This window comes from Caenorhabditis elegans, chromosome III, assembly GCF_000002985.6.
Source record: "Caenorhabditis elegans chromosome III".
NCBI lineage: Eukaryota > Metazoa > Nematoda > Chromadorea > Rhabditida > Rhabditidae > Caenorhabditis > Caenorhabditis elegans.
The window spans coordinates 7,357,633-7,370,015 of record NC_003281.10 but is presented as its reverse complement, the minus strand read 5'-3'; the positions used below and the strand labels follow the sequence as shown (position 1 = coordinate 7,370,015).

General features: G+C 33.8%; 7 protein-coding genes across 7 annotated transcripts; 3 read left to right on the top strand and 4 right to left on the bottom strand.

Annotated features, from left to right (window-relative positions):
• Positions 1-477: 477 nt before the first annotated feature.
• T20B12.4 (putative F-box protein T20B12.4) lies at positions 478-2,306 on the bottom strand (the record flags this gene model as incomplete). Its single annotated transcript, NM_066229.2, has 6 exons — positions 478-661; positions 707-837; positions 886-1,020; positions 1,154-1,351; positions 1,398-1,634; positions 2,031-2,306. The coding sequence occupies 6 exons, from the start codon at positions 2,304-2,306 to the stop codon at positions 478-480; spliced, it is 1,161 nt and encodes a 386-aa protein (NP_498630.2).
• A 597-nt stretch (positions 2,307-2,903) lies between these two features.
• On the top strand, positions 2,904-3,299 carry T20B12.5 (uncharacterized protein; the record flags this gene model as incomplete). The annotated part of the gene is made up of 1 exon (NM_066228.1): positions 2,904-3,299. The coding sequence occupies one exon, from the start codon at positions 2,904-2,906 to the stop codon at positions 3,297-3,299; it is 396 nt and encodes a 131-aa protein (NP_498629.1).
• A 268-nt stretch (positions 3,300-3,567) lies between these two features.
• On the bottom strand, positions 3,568-4,114 carry F08F8.11 (Uncharacterized protein; the record flags this gene model as incomplete). The annotated part of the gene is made up of 3 exons (NM_066227.3): positions 3,568-3,769; positions 3,818-3,935; positions 4,022-4,114. The coding sequence occupies 3 exons, from the start codon at positions 4,112-4,114 to the stop codon at positions 3,609-3,611; spliced, it is 372 nt and encodes a 123-aa protein (NP_498628.2). The 3' UTR covers positions 3,568-3,608.
• Positions 4,115-4,785: 671 nt separating this feature from the next.
• Positions 4,786-5,631, bottom strand: numr-2 (PB1 domain-containing protein; the record flags this gene model as incomplete). Its single annotated transcript, NM_001322670.1, has 1 exon — positions 4,786-5,631. The coding sequence occupies one exon, from the start codon at positions 5,629-5,631 to the stop codon at positions 4,786-4,788; it is 846 nt and encodes a 281-aa protein (NP_001309499.1).
• A 920-nt stretch (positions 5,632-6,551) lies between these two features.
• Positions 6,552-7,397, top strand: numr-1 (PB1 domain-containing protein; the record flags this gene model as incomplete). The annotated part of the gene is made up of 1 exon (NM_066226.1): positions 6,552-7,397. The coding sequence occupies one exon, from the start codon at positions 6,552-6,554 to the stop codon at positions 7,395-7,397; it is 846 nt and encodes a 281-aa protein (NP_498627.1).
• Positions 7,398-7,883: 486 nt separating this feature from the next.
• On the bottom strand, positions 7,884-10,518 carry hmgr-1 (3-hydroxy-3-methylglutaryl coenzyme A reductase). The gene is made up of 7 exons (NM_066225.9): positions 10,422-10,518; positions 10,124-10,329; positions 9,909-10,075; positions 9,607-9,854; positions 9,150-9,326; positions 8,363-8,983; positions 7,884-8,315 (listed from the first exon to the last, which is right to left on the bottom strand). The coding sequence occupies exons 1-7, from the start codon at positions 10,499-10,501 to the stop codon at positions 8,162-8,164; spliced, it is 1,653 nt and encodes a 550-aa protein (NP_498626.2). The 5' UTR covers positions 10,502-10,518; the 3' UTR covers positions 7,884-8,161.
• Positions 10,519-10,920: 402 nt separating this feature from the next.
• Positions 10,921-12,353, top strand: eco-1 (N-acetyltransferase ESCO2). The gene is made up of 7 exons (NM_066224.5): positions 10,921-11,047; positions 11,093-11,185; positions 11,239-11,357; positions 11,407-11,519; positions 11,566-11,824; positions 11,872-12,083; positions 12,132-12,353. The coding sequence occupies exons 1-7, from the start codon at positions 10,951-10,953 to the stop codon at positions 12,181-12,183; spliced, it is 945 nt and encodes a 314-aa protein (NP_498625.1). The 5' UTR covers positions 10,921-10,950; the 3' UTR covers positions 12,184-12,353.
• The last annotated feature ends 30 nt before the right edge of the window (positions 12,354-12,383 follow it).

The following is a 12,383-nucleotide window of genomic DNA, read 5'->3' as shown; positions in this document are numbered from 1 at the left end:
ACCTTCTTCCTTTAAAAAGTAAAAATTAATTAGAACTTTACTAAATTTATTTTTAAAAAAATTAATGAACGTTTTTCAAAATACAAATAAGTGTCTGAAGATTACTGTAGTTTCTAGCTCTTTGCTGCATTGGTTTTCTTCATTTTTTATAGTTTTTTTTTCGTTTCTTCGCACCTTTTTTGGAAAATCTGAACTTAAGAATAATGAAAGGTGCAAAAATGTTGTGGCAACATAAAATCCAAGAAAATTTTGAAACAATGTGGATCTAGGAACTACAGTACACCATAAAGCGTAAAAAATTGGAGTCTACATTTCAATTTCAAAAGTTTTGACTCGAAATAAAAAAAAATGTCCAAAACGTTTCTAAAAGTTTGTATTATGATATTTAGTTATTTAAACATCATAGGAAAATAGACGTGTATTTTACTAATTTCTCCACAGACCGTACTCCAACATATAAAAAACAAATAAAGCATTTCAAGGAACTTGATATCTAGTGAACGTCTTCTTATTTCGAGTCATTCTATGCCCAGTTGCAATAATTGAAATTGTGTCAGGTGAAAAGTAAATAGTGATACTCTCATATGGATCAATTCTACTGTACACTTGTATTTTCTCTCCATCAAGAAATTCTTCATTGAAGGCAGAACAAAATTCCGCTCTTAAAATTTTAGTATTTGAAATCAGAAAATCCATATAGTCTTACTCTTGCTCTCGAAATGTTTGATCCCATGAACGAAATTCAATTCCTCTCATTATCATAAAAGAATTATTTAATTTCGCAGACCATAGCAAAGCCTTTTGAAATTCATTTACTCCGTGTCCATTGACCCATTTCTAAAATAATATATCAGTGTTAATATACAATTTAAAAATATAAATTACCTTAATGAAATCATTAATGCCATTAGCAGTTATGTTAACACAATGGAATCCAAATTTTTTTGCTTTTAAATTTAGAAATTGCTCGTCTGTGAATGCAGAGCGACACCAAAAATAAAAGGTTCCGGCATTCTTTATCTAGAAATGTTTGTTTTAAAAAATTTATTTTAAATTTTAATCAGATATTTTGAGATTGAGTGCATTTATGAAAGTCATTTGAGGATTTTCGTATGCGAAATACCAAAAATCCGGTTTTCAATGACTGGTGTACCTGTGAAAAATCCAGAAAATCCGTTGGAATTGTGAATGTGTCTTTATTCGAATAAAGAGTTTTCAATTCAAGATAATCCAATTTTTCTGGGCATTTTTCAAGCCACCATGAATACGTGGCAATATCCGTTGCATTAATTCGAATTGTTTTGCAACGCGCTAAGCTTCTGACTGTACTACTTTTCATTGGATATTTGTTCTGTAAATTATTAATAGTATTCACTAGGTTACACAAATAATATTACCATGTCAACATTGATAGATTGAAACTCATAATTGCAAACTTTCATCCACTTTTCTGCGAATTTGACAGATTGTTCATAATAGTTACAGGATTTCCATATTAATGATCGGACAGATTTTTGTTTAAATCCAAAATATTTAAACCATCGAATGTGAACATCTTCCTCAACTTGCCAGAAGACAACTTCAAATCGATAGCCGGAAAATTGACTGAATTTAACACGGACAACAATATTTTCCTGAAAAAATAATCTAAACTCTGAAAAATGTCTGTCCTGTAGATTTTGCAAAAAAAATTGTTCAATAGCATTTCAGCTGATGATTGAGAGAAACGCAATTAACACTGTGCAAACCCGGATTTCATTATTGTATACAATTAGAATAGGTATTCAAGCTTGTGGATGTGACGGGCCGTTGACAAAATTTTTTGAACCAAACGAAAAAATCTAATTTCTTCAGAAACTCAAAAAAAACGTATAAAATTCGCATTCTCGCTTCTAAAATTAACAAGTCTGAAAATATATTATTTTTTCGGTCCGAAAGTCCCCATAATAACAAAAAAGTGTTGCTGCCACTACAAGGAGTCTTGAAGTTTTCATACAATTTTTTTCATTTTCCAGTATAACAAAACTTACAAAATCTTTTGTAGAAGTAGAATGAAGGCTTCTCTCATTGTCACTTATTTCAATTTCATAAACATACAGAGGAGTTATGGAAACTAGTTTGTGATCCGATTTCGAACAAATTGAAAGTTGACATCTTGAACAATAATCCAAATATTTTAAAACTTCAATTTTACAATCTTCATTTAGAAATTTCCAGTATTTAAATCCTCCAATATAAATGCTTAATTCATTTATTTCTTTTTTCGAAACTATTCTTCGTTTTGACTGATTCTCAATTTCTTCCATTAATTCCGAGAATTGATTCAGCTGATCTTGAATATTTAGAGCTAACATTTTCCACTCTGAAATACATACGTTTTTGTATTTTGAACGTTAACTGAGAATCTTTAAATATTTTCTTTCTTGTTTTGAAAGTAAAAACAAACAATAATAACGCAAAAAAGAGTGAAAATAAGGAAAGTCTTCAGCTAAAAGGATACGCGTTTCTATGGTTTTCATGAAAAATTCAGATGCTGTTGCAATATTTTGAAATTTCCTAGATTTATGCGAAGGCTGCCAAATAGACACAAAACTGCCTACCTACTTGCCTAGAACACCTACAGCGCCTTGGAAACTATAAACACCCTGTTTCCAAGCTTTAAATTGGTAATAACTTGTTAAATTTTGTATTTCAGTCAAAAATTCCTATTACTCAGTTTTGCCAATTTTTGAGTACTTTATATTCTAGTTTAAGACAGAGTGTACAATACTATTTGATATATTTTTGAAAGCTCCATATTGAAATTTTATTGAAAGTAAACGTGCGGAACAACAATTTGAACTTATTAAAATATTAATTGAAATGAACAGTATTAAAACAAATAACTAAAACTGTCAGAATCCATGACCAAACACCTCTTGCTCATGCTCCAAATTCTCTATGTCCTCCGAATTTTTCGAACCCAGATGGTTATTCAAACATCTCCAGTCCGTTCGATCTATCAAAACCTTCGTATCCACCACGTTTTCCAAATCCGCGAAATTCTCCTCCTCCACATGGCCCACGAAGTCCTCCACTTCTACTGTTGTTTAGGTTTCTCGCCTTTTTTTTACAATTCAAGGTTTTTGCAATTCAAGGTTTCAATACGGTGTCCGCTCTTCCACGCTCAAAATATTTTCAATTCTAAATTGGAAAAATATGAATGTACCTTTAAATACTACAGTAACCCGCTCCTCGTTAACGTAATTATACTCTTTGGTTTGCGGATTTCTGTCTGGAAATGGTTGTACCTCACATGATGTTTGAAAAATGAAGTTCATCGTCTCAATGCATGAGGATTTACACGCCAAAATTACTACTCACTGCAGAATATGCCTAGGTCCGACAAGCTGGTGGTGGAATAATGTTCACAACAAACAAGACACGGGAGGCAAATGAACAAGTGCTCAAAAAGGATTTTGAGGAGGTAACAATGATTATGTAGGTTCTTGCTTAGTTATTCATTAGACTATTGTTAATAAGATACATCAAAGTTTATTTAGGCGCTTTCATGATAAAAGTTTAATTATTTGATCTTCAATATTGGATTGTAATTGTTCAGATACATGTCAACAGGACGGAATGACTTTGACTGTCTTTTTTGGCACAATTCGTCGATTGAAGGTTTTGATTTCAATGTATCGAGTGACAAGGACAAATACTGAATTTTCAACACAAAATTCAATGGTTTGACAGAATCGCAAAGTGGTGACCTGATTCATGGAAATGGCTGAAATAAATTAATTTTTGAAAATAAAGTTTTTTTTTGAAAACATACGTTTTCTATAGTCGGAGAGGTTTTCCAAAAGACCACATGTCAAATCGTTTATTGGAAATTGGATCCGTAAGAATCGGATAATTTCAGAAGTTTCAGAAGCATTGAATGGTTGGACATTCTGTAATTGTACGGAATTTGATTGTAAAATTAGTAACGTTTCTCATTATAAATTGAAAACTCAATTAAGCCACTAATATCGGTTACCTGGAAATTGGGAAGCTGCTCGTATTCTGGCATACTTGGAGGAGAAATGAACGAATTTTTGACGGAATTTCGATTATTTGTATTCCACGGCATTGCCACTACACATTTCCTAATTTCTATAGAAGGTCATATGAATAGCTTGAATTGAAACAAGTTATGATGTGAATGTAAATTTATAAATGACTGGAGCTGAAAGTGTTCTTTTCTCGTTTGATCTCTGAAATACGTGGAATTTTACACTCAAAATTGTGTGTGACGTCAGACTTCCAAAAGCGAGAGTATATATTTGACATCCGCTTCCAGACAACGGTGAAGATTCGGCTGCCAGAGATAATGCTTTCAGAAAGACGCTCTAGAAAACTGAAAATAGTTCAGAAAAAGTTGAGGACGTTCCGTTCTGCGGAATTGAAGACTTCTTTTTTTTTATTGAATGACCACTCTAGTTGAAATACTATTCTACTAACATTTCAACTTAAAAATCAATAGACGTCTAGCAATGTTGTTGGAAGTGAATATGCAGAAGGTTACTGTAATATTTTGAAAAGTGTCTAGATGCTCATCACATTATTGAGAGATTCCAATGTATATATATAATGTACATTCTATTTATATGAAAAATAAGTTTATTTTTTAACGTTTATTATAAAAAACAGTTTTTAAAATTATTCAAAAAAGTACATGAAAATAAGTAGTGGAATGAATTGAGAACATTGAATACTACTTTTGAAAGAATAATTATAAAATAAGAATGAAAAATGAGATAATTAACATCGACCAAATCTGCGTTCAAATGGATGTTGTCTCTTGAATCCATGATGTCCGAATCCATGACCAAATCCATGATGATGACCACCGAATCCATGGAATGCTCCAAATGGATGATGATGTCTATGGAAATTGAATCCATGATGATCCATTCCTCGTCTTCCAAATGGTCTTCCGAATCCTCCAGTTGGACCTTCAAATTCTTCTCTTCCACAAGGTGTTCCAAATGATCCTAATGGATGTCTTTTGAATTCTTCTCCTTCACGACATGGTCTTCTTCCAATTGGTGATGCTGATCTTGCACGTCTTCCACCAAAACAGTGACGTCTTTTGAATTCTGGATGTCCATGGGATTCTTGGAATCTTTTCCACATGAGCTTCTTCATTTGATGTCTCTTGTGATGATCATGGAAATTTGAACGACTTCTGCTTCGAGATCTTGAACGATCAAATCCACGACTTCTGGATCTATCACGTCTTCCACAATGACGACGATGTGGAGCTACTTCAGGAGCATCAGCAATAATGACATCTTCATCTCCAGAATCAGAAGAATCAGATGAAGAATCCGATGAATCAGAATCAGCAATCACAAAAATAGAAGCAGAATCTCTGTTAGCCATCTTTTTCAGAACTCTCTGAGCATTCTGAGACATTGAAATCAAATTTCCTTTGTCATTTTTCCAGAAAACAACATTGAAATTGAGTCCGAGTTCTCCCAATTTCAACTCTAATTTTTCAATTAGTTGTTGCAAATTGTAATATTCAATTGAAATTTGTTCAGTTGCTCCAGGAGCAAAATAAAGTTTGAAAAGAATTGAATTGGTTGCAGTTGTAGTTTTCATTTTTCAGAATGATTTTCTCTATTCTAAATTTCCAATTTTTATACCTCCATTCTTAAGCTCCGCCTACCAGCTGTCCCTGAACTATTTCGAAATTGTTTAATGTGTCTGTGTCTATCGAAATAATACGAAAATGTACTGTCATCACTGTCTGCGTCTCGAATTGGCGCTGATCTTTTGATATTCATTGATGAATGAGACTAGAGACATGGATGTATTGCACAAACCACAGAAAGAGCACAAAGTCTTTGAATTTCAGATGATCTGAAATACATCGACATCAATAGAGATTTACTTCTTAGGTGACATAATGTTTGGTGATTTCATTAGAAATATTGAACATTCATCTAACAAATTGGGATCTGCAAACCCAATTTTTCAGAAAACGTGTTCATTTCAAAAAGCGATCGAAAAATAGTTTTTTCCGTAACCCGGACTGAGTGCCTGCCTATGTTTTCAATCTGATTAGGGTCTGAAATCTGGAGAGCGAAATTTTTACAGAAAAAAACTATTTTTCGATCACTTTTTGAAATGAACACGTTTTCTGAAACATTGAGTTTGCAGATCCCAATTCGTTAGATGAATGTTCAATATTTCTAATGAAATCACCAAGCATAATGTCACCTAAGAAGTAAATCTCTATTGATGTCGATGTATTTCAGATCATCTGAAATTCAAAGACTTTGTGCTCTTTCTGTGGTTTGTGCAATACATCCATGTCTCTAGTCTCATTCATCAATGAATATCAAAAGATCAGCGCCAATTCGAGACGCAGACAGTGATGACAGTACATTTTCGTATTATTTCGATAGACACAGACACATTAAACAATTTCGAAATAGTTCAGGGACAGCTGGTAGGCGGAGCTTAAGAATGGAGGTATAAAAATTGGAAATTTAGAATAGAGAAAATCATTCTGAAAAATGAAAACTACAACTGCAACCAATTCAATTCTTTTCAAACTTTATTTTGCTCCTGGAGCAACTGAACAAATTTCAATTGAATATTACAATTTGCAACAACTAATTGAAAAATTAGAGTTGAAATTGGGAGAACTCGGACTCAATTTCAATGTTGTTTTCTGGAAAAATGACAAAGGAAATTTGATTTCAATGTCTCAGAATGCTCAGAGAGTTCTGAAAAAGATGGCTAACAGAGATTCTGCTTCTATTTTTGTGATTGCTGATTCTGATTCATCGGATTCTTCATCTGATTCTTCTGATTCTGGAGATGAAGATGTCATTATTGCTGATGCTCCTGAAGTAGCTCCACATCGTCGTCATTGTGGAAGACGTGATAGATCCAGAAGTCGTGGATTTGATCGTTCAAGATCTCGAAGCAGAAGTCGTTCAAATTTCCATGATCATCACAAGAGACATCAAATGAAGAAGCTCATGTGGAAAAGATTCCAAGAATCCCATGGACATCCAGAATTCAAAAGACGTCACTGTTTTGGTGGAAGACGTGCAAGATCAGCATCACCAATTGGAAGAAGACCATGTCGTGAAGGAGAAGAATTCAAAAGACATCCATTAGGATCATTTGGAACACCTTGTGGAAGAGAAGAATTTGAAGGTCCAACTGGAGGATTCGGAAGACCATTTGGAAGACGAGGAATGGATCATCATGGATTCAATTTCCATAGACATCATCATCCATTTGGAGCATTCCATGGATTCGGTGGTCATCATCATGGATTTGGTCATGGATTCGGACATCATGGATTCAAGAGACAACATCCATTTGAACGCAGATTTGGTCGATGTTAATTATCTCATTTTTCATTCTTATTTTATAATTATTCTTTCAAAAGTAGTATTCAATGTTCTCAATTCATTCCACTACTTATTTTCATGTACTTTTTTGAATAATTTTAAAAACTGTTTTTTATAATAAACGTTAAAAAATAAACTTATTTTTCATATAAATAGAATATGTGACTACATTATATATACATTGGAAGCTCTCCATAATGCGATAAGCATCTTTCATGATAGACACTTTTCAAAATATTAAAGTAACCTTCTGCAGATTCTCTTCCCACAACATTGCCAGGATTTCATGTCAATTTTTAAGCTCCAGTCATTTTTGAAGTCAATCTCCATCAAAATTTGTTTTCATTTACGTACGAATAATACTCAAACTATTTAGTGGAAATTAAATGTTTGCATTTCGTTTCAAAAATTAATTGTTCTCCAGCTATTTAGATCACTATTTCACGTCATGTTGCCATTTAATTTTGTGTGTTTTCTGTATTAAATAATTAAAAATTTTATCATAAAAGCATCTAAATTTCTAAATAAACTTTGATGAACCTTATTAACAAGTTTAATGAATAACTAAACAGGAACCTACATAAAATCGGGATGGGATGTTTGGAAGTGATGTCGTGTCATTTTGACACAATGAATACGTAGAGAATAAATTTGAACCAAAAAAAATAACAAAGCACAAACCCCAAGAATAATACACATAAATCAAATAAGGCAGGAAGAGGATAACTGTAAATGTGACGGAGAAGCTTTTCAAAAAATCAGAGGATATTAGAACATTGTACAACATCTTGTGGCAGTCTCTTCAACTTGATATTTCCACTTTTTCCGGAGAGAAGGCTGCCCGCTTTTTCAACTTCCTTTTCAAAATGAGTTGCTTTTCCAGAGTCGTCAGCATACAATTGTTGTTTTGATCTGAAAATTAAATACTGTAATGTTTGTTTGAAATTCCCAAGACTGACCTATTCAGTTTCATATGACTTGACACCAACTCATTCGTTGTCAGAGCCGCCATCAAAGATAATTCTCCAGCTAACACAGTGGCCGCAATAACTTCGGCAAGACGTTCCGCATTTTGTCCAGGTTGCTCCTTATTTGGCCCAGCACATCCAAGACTTTCAAGGCATGCTCTTTGTGGTGCAAGAATAGTTCCTCCACCGACAGTTCCTACTTCAACACATGGCAAAGTACATGACACATACAAATTCTTATCAGCAGTAACTTCCATTCTTGTCGAGCACATGGATGAAGAGACTACTTGAGCAGCATCTTGTCCTGTTGCAATGAAAATAGCCGCGACAATATTTGCAGCGTGTGCATTCGATCCTCCGACTGCTCCGGCACGAGAAGATCCTATATGTAATTTCGTGGTTGTCAGATAAGCAAGTTGTTCGGGAGTTGTTCGAAGGGTTTTTGTGACGACTTCTCTTGGAATTAGACATTCTGCAACAACAGATCTTCCACGTCCTTCCGTCCAATTCTTTGCGGCAGCTTTTTTGTCCACACAGAGATTTCCACTCAAAGCTAGAACGGTCATTTCAGGGAAATTTTCCATTAGGAATCTCATTGTAGAGTCACAGCTTCTGAAAATAGATGAATCAATTTTTGAAAGGTTTTTTTTATTTATCCTTTTGTTTCTGACGTTTTTTTTGTTTTAAATGTTTATAATTCATCAGAGATAATAATATAAAAATGGTTTTCCTTCTTTCCTGCGTTTTGTGATTGAAATTTTCGCTAATTAATACTCACTTTGAGATCATATTCATTCCCATTGCATCGCCAGTGTGAGCATCGAAACGAAGATAAGCGAGATTTCCGTCAATTGTAATATCGATAGACTTTAGTTTAGCAAATCTACTGCACGACTGAAACTCTTGACGAGCCCGATCTTGATTTTCAGGGTGTTCCAGCCAGCGTTTCATAGAACTGAAATAATTTATGTTTATGTCATTTTTAACTATTTTTTACTAATCTACAATATTGATGTTCTACTTACTACGGCATTCTAATTGAATGTAGTTCAACTTTTAGGTGAAATTTCTGACTTCGGTTTTTTTCTAGCCAAAAGATTCAAAATGAACGTTTAAACCCTATTGATCTTGTTCTTCTTCAAATCATTCAAATTTATAAGGTGAGGAATTGTATTACACGAATTAATAATAAAGTGTTAAATTTTTGCAATCTTCAAAGTTTTTTTAAAACTCACACAGCATCTCTCGCCGTTGGAAATTTAACAACTGGTGCTCTGGTCATTCCAGAGTTAAAAATAGAAGTTTCAACACCTCCTGCAGCTCTTATAACATTCATTCCACGATTTGTGGATGCAATCAGTGCTCCTTCTGTCGTTGCCATTGGAACGTAGATTTCTGACGTTCCGTTGAGAGTTAATGGTCCTGCCACTCCAACAGGAACCGGCGTATATCCAATAACGTTTTCGCAGCAGCATTCGGTTGCCTAGAAAAACAACAATTATATACTTCTTACAAAGGAAATAAAAAATTAACTCACCAAAGTGTAATCATAACCAAGATAAGGAAGATTTTCAAACTTTTTATTAATAAAAGTTCGTCGAATTGGAATAGCTTGCTCTGCAGGAAACCTGCTTTCAAGCTCTCTTGATTTTGCTTGACCTCGCCTTAATAGTCGTACTGCTTCACCTGGAGTCACATCTTTGCCTACAAAAATTTTAAATTTTATGTCTCAATAATGACGGGCAATCTCACATTCTTTCCATTCTCTGCTAATTTCGTCTAAACTTCGATTACCCGATTCAATTTCGGGATATTCCACATCTCGTTTGCATTGAGTTCCAGTTTCACAGGTCTCTTTTATTGGAGATACGTATTCTTCTGAATCATCATCTTCTCCAACAGAAAATAGTGGTTTTCTTTTAGGTTTCTCTTTTTGGTCGTAGTTTTCGCAGATGAAACTTAAAATAAAAATTAGTGTTTCTAATTAGAATAGAAAGGAAAGACAAAAATAATTTTTAAAACTTTTTATACTAACAACCAAACAACTCACTTTTCTATTTTCCTAGACGCTTCATCTGATATATCACAGGATTGAAGAAAATCCAGCAGCTTCCGCTTATCCGCCACCATAATGTTTTGGTTTCCACCTGAAAAAAAAATATTTGAGATATTATTTGTCGTGAAGAATATATCATCGATTTGAGCAAAGGTTTCATGTATTATCAACAGGAATGTTTTATACTTGCTAATGTTGATCGCACCACACTGATCGGATTATTTAAAAAATATATATTCATCAAATTAATGTAAAACCTATACCGGCAAAAATAAAAGAAGCAGAAAGCCGAGAGAATGCTGAAATTCAATAAACTTCATCTTTCTTCAATGGGCGGGGCGTGCTTTTGCAACTCTGGCACGCAATTTCTGCCAACCCTCCGCGCGATTTCACAATTGAAGCGCTAGTTTTGAGAATCATATTTTCTCATTTTATAATTTCATATCTTTTGTTTATTGTTCGAAATAAACTATAATAATTCGATTTTTCATATAGAACATTACAAGAATTAGTATTATTAACGATGAAAGACCCAGGACTGCCTAAAAATTCACTAAAGAAGTCGAAACTAGACGATTATTTCAAGAAAGTCGAAAGAAACACAGAAGAGAACCTTCAAGGTAAGTTTGAAATATTTAGTTCTGAAAAAACCGTAATGTTTACAGAGCAAAGCACAAGTGCGGACGTGCAAAAAAGTCTGCGGTGTCCCAAGAGAAAAGTGTTGGATGATGATGCAACAGATGACAATATTATTGCCAGTGAGAGAGAAAAAAATGGGAAAAGAAAATAAAAACGAACAATGTGTTTACAGAAAAAGAAAAACGGGCGGTTCGAAAGCGCAGCAGTGGCCATTCAATGAAAAAACTGGCAAAGTCGCAGATGGTGCTAGACTGTGGTCAATCAGTGATCGGAAGTACAAAATGCAAAGATGTGATAAAAATATTAAAGTCATGAAATACTAATTTCAAACATATTATAGTGTCGAATGATGTATTCCGTGGATTCAGCTGAAGACGTTGCAGAACACGAAAAGTTTCATAATGCCTGGAGGTTCCGATTCGAGATTTCCAGGACTTTCGTTCCAAATTTCTTGTTAGAAAACTCGATAAATCGACGAAAGTCATAAAAAATAATTCAGAAACTTCCACAATCGTGATCATGGAAATTTTAAAGTCTACTATCTCGCCACTTTCGCAGATGGACCATTCAAAAAACTTTTCAATGAACATATGAAGAAAATAAACGAAGAACTTGGTTATTGTGATGAAAAGAATGATTTATGGTCTCCGGAGAAAAGAATATTCTTGGTACTTAGTGTAAGAGAAGAGAGAATGCTTATTGGAGGAATTTTAGTTATCGAAAAAATTTCCAGGGCGTGGACAAATGTTGGGAAAATGGTTTGTAAAATATATAAATTTAAATTTAAACAACTCTGATTTTACAGGAAGTTACGGACAACAATGATATAAATGATTGGATAGTGGGCGTCGATCGTATATGGGTAGATTCACATTGTCGAATGAAAGGTGTTGCTAACTCTCTTCTGGATGCTGCAACAACTCAAGATCGTCAAATGGAATTCCGATCGAGACGTCTTAGAATTGCGTTTTGTGATCCAACGGATGACGGAATCAAATTGGCTAGACGATTTATTGAGTAAGAATTTATTTCTTATATAATTATGCATGTAACCGTTGTTTTCAGAACAAGATATCAAAAAGAGGATCAATATAATGGGGAGATTCTCATTTATTAACAGCATTTATTTCATCTTGTTTTTTTCCACATGTAACTCACTTTCTTTTCTGAATATTTTACCAATTCACATGTTTATACCAGTTTTCTTTGTTCGGGTTGCTTACTCGTGTATTCGAAATATCGCACAACAATCTCAAAATTCTTCATTTAAAAAAGTTTGAAATTTTTATTTGTTACCTTTTGTTCACGAGAGGATAT

What these genes read in the sequence shown, in the direction of transcription:
- hmgr-1 (NM_066225.9), bottom strand. Translation starts at nt 10,501, where the DNA reads ATGGTGGCGGATAAGCGGAAGCTGCTGGATTTTCTTCAATCCTGTGAT. An exon ending in GCGTCTAGGAAAATAGAAAA is followed by an intron (nt 10,330 to 10,421) that starts GTGAGTTGTTTG and finishes TTTTATTTTAAG; the next exon opens with TTTCATCTGCGAAAACTACG. An exon ending in TAGCAGAGAATGGAAAGAAT is followed by an intron (nt 10,076 to 10,123) that starts GTGAGATTGCCC and finishes AAATTTTTGTAG; the next exon opens with GCAAAGATGTGACTCCAGGT.
- eco-1 (NM_066224.5), top strand. Translation starts at nt 10,951, where the DNA reads ATGAAAGACCCAGGACTGCCTAAAAATTCACTAAAGAAGTCGAAACTA. An exon ending in AGATGACAATATTATTGCCA is followed by an intron (nt 11,186 to 11,238) that starts GTGAGAGAGAAA and finishes ATGTGTTTACAG; the next exon opens with AAAAAGAAAAACGGGCGGTT. An exon ending in ACTTTCGTTCCAAATTTCTT is followed by an intron (nt 11,520 to 11,565) that starts GTTAGAAAACTC and finishes AAAATAATTCAG; the next exon opens with AAACTTCCACAATCGTGATC.